Here is a 7,619-nt window from a genome sequence, read left to right on the forward strand (position 1 = left end):
ACACGTTTGTAACATTGTATTTTGTTAGATTAAAAGGTATAGTATTAATTTTGAGATCGGAATGATGCTGTTAACAATGAAAATATAGAGAGAGTGGTTTAAAGGAGAATGAGGAAATGATGTTTCAACGTTTCCACCCGTGACTTTCGTGGATTCGGCATTTACAGTTTCGTCATTGACTGCGTATAGAAACATTGAGCTGCAGTGTTTTTTGTTTTGTTTTTTTGTCCAAGTCCTTCACGAAACATTCAGCTGCAGTAAGTTTTTTTTTGTCCAAGTCCTTCACGAACCAACTGTCCATGCCTGACGTTTGACTGAAGGTGGCACAGGAATGTGGAATTTATTGGTTCATGGTTTGCCATTCTCCGTTTCCGCATTGTCTGTTTGCACTTTGCTTCCCACCCATACGTAGCACGGGTACCTCACTAGTAATAGATATAGGTGAAGACTTGCGATTAATGGCATCTTTCTCTGTGTTCCTAGGCAATGATTCGGTTGATCTACTTTGTGAACTACTGGCTGCTTCAGATCAGCTGATGGCCTTTGAGCTGAAAGATGCTTGTCAAAGGGCCTTGGTGGCTGAGTGTGAGTTTGACGTTTCCACTTGAGCTTTTCTGCGCACGTCCATTCCATTCACAAGGGTCTTCACGGGAACCTCCTGATTAGCTCTTAACAGCCATGAGTTTTCATAATTTGATTTGATATGCAGCATTGTACTGTACAGAATGGCATAATACAAGACTTAATTGGAATTTTTTGATTGCGTTGCTTTGTTTGCGACAACAGTGACCCTAAATAACTGTTACACTCTCCTTCGCCTGTCACTATGGTATGGAGCTGACCTGCTGACGTCCGTGGTTCAAGAGTTCATTTGCAAGAACCTCATGTCTCTCATCCAACTTGGGTAAGGATGGATGAAGTATGATGCGAAAGGGTGTGGTGGGCATTGTGCATGATTTGCAAATGGAATGTGTGCGAATAGTGGATGGGAATGGATGCAAGTGTATCGAGAGTATTAATGCACTTGCATGTTTTGTTTCTTCTATTTTTCGCTTAGACTGTTTGAAACATTTGATGATGAGGTACTAGAAGAGCTGTCGGCATTCTATCGCAATATGGTGAGTGTGACGTGGTATAAAATAGTTCGTCCATAAACCATAATCCTGTGCAAATTATGTCCAGATCCAAAACAAGAATCTGATGAGGATCTTTATCGACTGTGCCAGAGGTTTTGTTGCCATTTTGTTTGCTTTTGTTGCATTTTGTGTGTCCCTTTAACTTTGTTATTCACCAAACGGCATGCTTTTTTTGGAAGTGGAAGATGTGTGGACAGTGGATGGGAATGTAGGTGGGTCAAAGAGTGTCAATGGATTTGCAGTATTCTGCATATACATGTGTATACAAAGGGGTGGTGGTGTTTGGGGGATGAGTGGGGCAGGGCGAAGGGAGGTCAATCGGGGGAACAATACATTTCGAAAGTTGAAAGGTTGCAGGGAAATGTGTTTTACACATTTGGACGAAGGGCCAGAGCGATCTAGTAGTTTGCTGGGAAAGTTGTGGTTTGTGGGTAAAAATATGCTTCTCACAGTCCAATGGAATATGTGGTCTGCTGGAAAAGTACTGCATGTTATTGCGATTCCCACTGGACATTTATGCTTCTTTGGAAAATCCTTTGTTCCATTTTGCGTGTGACTCTATTCTGTGTGGAAGAGTTTATCACACGTCCGTCCAATGGGCTCCAGTCTGCAGATATGGGAAAATATAAAAAGAAGCGCACTCGTCCAAGTACATGGAACATGTCTTTCAATACAATGAAGTGCCATGCCCTTGCTCTATATAAACCAAAAATATTGGCTGGTGAATTCTCCAACTTGCCTCTTTGGGCAACCCCATTGGTGGAGTGCAGTCTCTAAAAATGTGAGACCTCATTGTCAGCCATAACCTGTCTTGGAAGACCACATCTCCAAGCTGGCCTCGAAGGTTACTTTTCATCTTTCGATTTTCTGTAGAACCAGGCCAGTTGATTCTCAGGTTCTTCAAACTATTTGTCTCCCTGGGCAGGAGGATGAGTCATAAATTTGACTTCTCACGCACCGTCGGCAGATTGGTGGACTTTCAGTACTTCTCCGCTGCCGCTCTTCTGGTCTCGCTCCACCTGCCCAACCTCATTCCTCCCCAACCCCATGCCTCGCCAGGCAATCATTTTTGAGAGTCCTTCATCTTGTTACCTTCCACAAGTCAAAACCTTGACTCCTTCATTCCACTTTTCTCTTGTCTGTTGAACTGGCTGCCTGTCTGTTGTCTCGTGCTTTTACGATCCACTACTTCAATATTGCTAACCATCGCCACATTATGGTTTCTCTCGTACTTTCTGAAGTGATTCAACTCTTGCTAATCCCTTGCCCCTTTGCCTTTCTACTTTTTTCCATTCCTGCCTGTTCCCCTCTGCCACTTTGTTAGGCTCATAACCCCTTACCCTGTGTTTACTTTTGCATGAGCCACAACTTTTGGCGAGAGAAACTTGGTTGAAGAGGTAAGTGGGCAAAGTTGCACCATTTTTTCCCCATCATGAATGAAAATGTTCCCAAACGTTGCTTTTAAAGCAGGATGTTGTGGCTTTCTCATTACTCCTGTGTAAATACGATTCTAAGTTATATTTACTACTAATTTTGGGTAATTCACTCCTTCGTGATATTTTCTCTCTTCCTCTTTGACCCCCTTACCACAGATTCCTGGCATGGCAAAACGAATCATCTCGGCTGGACCAGTTCCATGCAGTGCTGTCTCAGTTTCCCCAATGATGACCCCCAACTTTTCCAATTCTTCCAACTCTTCAGTGCTTTCGCCATTGCCCGATTCTCCTTTGTCCTTCCTGCTGTCAACACCCAAAAATAAGAAGCGAAACAAAACTGTGATTGGAATGCAAAGGTGTGTGTCACTGTTTATGTGTGTCGCTGTTTGTATGTTTCCCTGTTTGTGTGTGTCCTTGTTTGTGTGTGTCCCTGTTTGTGTGTGTGTGTGTCCCTGTTTGTATGTGTGTCCCTGTTTGTGTGTGTGTCCCTGTTTGTGTGTGTGTCCCTGTTTGTGTGTGTGTCCCTGTTTGTGTGTGTGTCCCTGTTTGTGTGTGTGTCCCTGTTTGTGTGTGTGTCCCTGTTTGTGTGTGTGTCCCTGTTTGTGTGTGTGTCCCTGTTTGTGTGTGTGTCCCTGTTTGTGTGTGTGTCCCTGTTTGTGTGTGTGTCCCTGTTTGTGTGTGTGTCCCTGTTTGTGTGTGTGTCCCTGTTTGTGTGTGTGTCCCTGTTTGTGTGTGTGTCCCTGTTTGTGTGTGTGTCCCTGTTTGTGTGTGTGTCCCTGTTTGTGTGTGTGTGTCCCTGTTTGTGTGTGTGTGTGTCCCTGTTTGTGTGTGTGTCCCTGTTTGTGTGTGTGTCCCTGTTTGTGTGTGTGTCCCTGTTTGTGTGTGTGTCCCTGTTTGTGTGTGTGTCCCTGTTTGTGTGTGTGTCCCTGTTTGTGTGTGTGTCCCTGTTTGTGTGTGTGTCCCTGTTTGTGTGTGTGTCCCTGTTTGTGTGTGTGTCCCTGTTTGTGTGTGTGTCCCTGTTTGTGTGTGTGTCCCTGTTTGTGTGTGTGTGTCCCTGTTTGTGTGTGTGTCCCTGTTTGTGTATGTCTGTGTCTCTCTGTTTGTGTATGTCTGTGTCTCTCTGTTTGTGTATGTCTGTGTCTCTCTGTTTGTGTATGTCTGTGTCTCTCTGTTTGTGTATGTCTGTGTCTCTCTGTTGTGTGTATGTCTGTGTCTCTCTGTTTGTGTATGTCTGTGTCTCTCTGTTTGTGTATGTCTGTGTCTCTCTGTTTGTGTATGTCTCTGTTTGTGTCTCTCTGTTTGTGTATGTCTGTGTCTCTCTGTTTGTGTATGTCTCTGTTTGTGTGTGTGTGTGTGTGTGTGTCTCTCTCTGTTTGTGTGTGTGTGTGTGTGTGTGTCTCTGTGTGTGTGTATGTTTCTTCTCCCTATCTGTCTCCCTCTGTGGGTGTGTGTGTGTGTGTGTTTGTTTGTTTTTGTGTGTGTTTGTGTTTGTCTTTTTGTATCTCTCTTTGTGCATGTGTGTTCCAGTTTCAGCATTGCGAGAGAACAATCATGTTTTCGTTGTATTCTGCAGGATGTGCCAACTTTATTTTGACAAGACTTTTGTGGCGCTCTTTGAAGTTCAAGCATGCAGTTTATGCTCTAAATGCATGTTACTTGTCTTTTTTATTTAAATGGCTGTTTCCATTTTTTTTCCCTCCCTCCCACTTTTTATTTTTCAGTCAAAATGAAAAGCCTGTGTCTAAAAGGATCGAAAGCAATACTGAAACTTCTCGCTGTGTTTTGGAGTCACCACCTCTCTCACGTCGGTTTTTGTCACGTGGTCTGTCACTCATTTATTTATTTTGCCAGGTTGTGCTATTTTGACTTTCTCATTGTGATGTTGAATTTTCCTCTGCCAGGTTCAACAAGTGTGGTTTCTAGCTCTAAAGTGAGCCCCGATGAAATCCCCTCACAATGCACAGCTCCCAAGCAATCATCTTATTCCTCTCCCATCGCCTCTGCCCCCTTGCCTTGCATGGGCCATCACAGAAAGGGGCAGAAGGATGAGGAGGAACGAGCAGATGGACCTGCTACTTCCCCGTTATCCCCAGGTGATAGGTGGAGAGAGAGACCCTGGATAAACAGGTGTGTGCGCTTTACTCGGCACCACTTAACTCCGGTAGCATCATTGTTTGATTGGCGAGTGTGATGTTTTGAGCATTCCTTGGTGCTTGTAGCTAGCTATCTGTCGTGCATTGCCATCCAGCCCTCCGAGTGCAGTCACTGACCTAAGGGCTGTTATTGCCATGGAGACGAAAATGCAGCGGGAAGATTTACACAATCACATCTCTGCCCGTGCACGACAAACCCATGGGACGGGCCGCAGGTCCCAAAAGACCAGGAAGACTGTGAAGGTTGAGGAACAAGAGGAACGAACCAATGTGGAACCTTCAAGACCTGCATGGTACGATGTCGTCATCCTCTTTGCATAAATCCCCAAGAACATTGTCGAATTGTGCACATCATTTTATCATCAACAACTCTTCTTTGTCGAAGAAATGTGGCATTTGTTTTGAACGAGTTGCCCTTACAAGGAGAATGCAGGAGGAGACAATGAGGCCCATCAAAGCCTACGCAATGTTTGCCAACTTCTGGTTGTTTGTCCATGTTCTTGTCCTTTTTAAAATGCGTATCATCAAGCAAGGAAGCTGCACGTACCATTTTAAAAGTTTTTGGGTATGACTCGGCCGGGGTTCAAACCGCTGACCTTCCAGACTCGGAGCAGACACTCTAACCATTACGTCACCCAGTCTGGGATGATTTAATTTCATTTTCACTGCCCCCTCCTACCCTTGCAGGCACATCACCTGGAGTACTTAATTGAACGGTAGTTTGAGTGCTTCAGATTTATGAATCATTATTGGGGCTTTTGATCCTACTGGATACATCCTTTTATGCTGAGACTGATGCATTACTCATCCTTCCACCAGCCCCTGGGCCGCAACCTCACCAGTTGACCCCCCGGTGAAATTCGCCACACTCCTGGAGATGGAGAAAGAACGTGAAATAGCTCTTACGAGGCAGACACACAAACCTCTGGCTCTCATTCAGGTGCAAATACAACCTGTATGTACAAAACCATTTGTTTCTTCCCTGGTTAAACACCCTCGAGTATTTTTCATTTCTTCCATTCCCTCCTATCTGTTCTCCTTGCACATTTCCCTCACCGGGGCTCGTTGGTTCCCTCATTATCACCTCAGTTCTGCAGCTTTCACCGACTGTCTCGTGTTCCAGGTCGAGGAATATGCTATCGAGCAACTGCTGACGATGTATGGAGGAGAGGATTGTCCCGATGAGACGATCACCGTGCAGCGTTCGCCTCCTCTCCGACCATCTCCAACTCCCATCTGGAATAAGACGTGACTCTAGTTGGCCTCGATCGCTATTCACATTGTCGTGTTGTTTTATTTATTTATTCCGTTGCAAGGCTCCTGATGAGGCTAAGGAAAATGGACAAATTATTTTGTGCTGGAAAGTATTAGCTTAAACCACCAGCCCGCAACACAATTATGGACTATTTTGTGGTCGATTTGTTGAACATATTTGATTGATGCAAATGTTTTATTCTGAGATGTATTTTTTTGAAAGTGTTTTGGGGGAAGGGTAGGTTGGGGTGGGGTGTGGGTGAATTGGGCAGAGGGTGGGAGGGAGCTGGGTGGGATGTGGAGAAGTCTGTGAATGAAAGGTGCCTGGAATTTATTGTATTCTCGGTTGTATTTAAATCCACAACTGCTACAAAAACTGTAGCTTTTGGGGTACGTGTTAGACATAAGGCCATGTGAAGGTGGGGGAGGGGTGTGGAAAAAAAGAAAAAAGAAAAAGGAAGTGGGGATGGTTTTCATTTTCATAAGGGCTAAGGAATCTAACTTGTCTTTTGCGTCTTCCCCATTGTGAATTCTACGCAGATAGTAAGGTTGCCTCACTTCCCATGTTGGCACAATTTGAGCCAAAGGCTCTGCAGCCAATGATTGTAATTGCTGGATGTGCATTCGGGACAGCCGGCTTAATGCTTGCAGCATCTGGAAGTGTCCTTGGTTCAATGGTGGGTCATGTTGATCTTCTGCTCCGCCAATTAGCGATCCTCCAAAATGGTCGACTTCTTGGCCAGCGCCCTACGAGCCAAGGGGCATTGCCGCGCCACAATGGGCATGAAAAATCCTGATGTCCAGTTGCTGTTTTGTGCTGGGTTTTTTTCATGGAACAATTCCTCTTGAGCGTTTTATTTAGTGCTGCTGGAAGGGCACTCCATCGCACAAAATAATTACCAAATCAGCAATCTGGCATTTCACTCATTTACAGGAAGTTTGGATTTATATGCATTTGCATTCATTGAAAAACATTTTGGCTTTTGCTTCTGTGCAATGTTGTGTTCAGTGAATGCAGCAGAATGCTGTGTTAGGTGAATGCTCAAAAAGAGGTAATAAATACTTCAACGAGGGTGAATTGTGGATTTTTTTCCCATTTTTGGATCGATTTTATTATACGTAGCAGGAATCTAAATGTTTGGACATAGAGCGCGTGCTTGCAATGAAATTCGAGAGATGCATTATTAACTGCCATTGGGGTAAGTCTTTCAGTATTTGCTTGAAATTTAAAAAGCTAGCTGCTGGAAGAGGTTCAGTCTCTTGAACCTCTCAGCCTCACCATCAGCCAGGACCTCTTCTGGACAAACCACATAGCAAAGCTGGCTTCTAAAGCCAGTCACAACTGAGCATCCTTTGTCCATCCAAGATTTTCCTTGGAAAATCAGAAGTGCTCGGTCTACCAGGCCTTTGTCCATTGTTCAATGGAGTACTGCTCTCTCCGATGGGTTGGCACTCCAGCATCACTGAAAGCTGAGGCTTTCAGCATTATTGGAATCTGCCGTGATGAGGCTGAGGTCCAAGACATATTGCTCTCATATCTTCCTGCTTGAAGCAGGTCTGTTGTCTTTTTTATTTTTTTATTTTCTGCCCCTCCAGTCTCACTGTCTCTGCACTCTCAGCCCACCATCATCTCCAGCTCA

General features: G+C 44.6%; 1 protein-coding gene across 3 annotated transcripts in view; it reads left to right on the forward strand.

The window, feature by feature from the left end:
- Positions 1–7,057, forward strand: part of IBTK (inhibitor of Bruton tyrosine kinase) — a 123,556-nt gene extending 116,499 nt beyond the window's left edge. For all 3 annotated transcript variants that reach the window (XM_068116049.2, XM_068116050.2, XM_068116052.2), the window contains 9 exons: positions 484–585; positions 787–904; positions 1,058–1,118; positions 2,729–2,928; positions 4,294–4,376; positions 4,474–4,699; positions 4,821–5,018; positions 5,545–5,665; positions 5,849–7,057. In XM_068116049.2, coding sequence (XP_067972150.2) covers positions 484–585; positions 787–904; positions 1,058–1,118; positions 2,729–2,928; positions 4,294–4,376; positions 4,474–4,699; positions 4,821–5,018; positions 5,545–5,665; positions 5,849–5,977 — 1,238 coding nt within the window. In that variant the 3' untranslated portion in view covers positions 5,978–7,057. The remainder of the gene's footprint in view (positions 1–483; positions 586–786; positions 905–1,057; positions 1,119–2,728; positions 2,929–4,293; positions 4,377–4,473; positions 4,700–4,820; positions 5,019–5,544; positions 5,666–5,848) is intronic.
- Positions 7,058–7,619: the final 562 nt, after the last annotated feature.

This window comes from Myxine glutinosa, chromosome 5 (assembly GCF_964187855.1).
Source record: "Myxine glutinosa chromosome 5, kmMyxGlut1.1, whole genome shotgun sequence".
NCBI classification, from domain to species: domain Eukaryota; kingdom Metazoa; phylum Chordata; class Myxini; order Myxiniformes; family Myxinidae; genus Myxine; species Myxine glutinosa.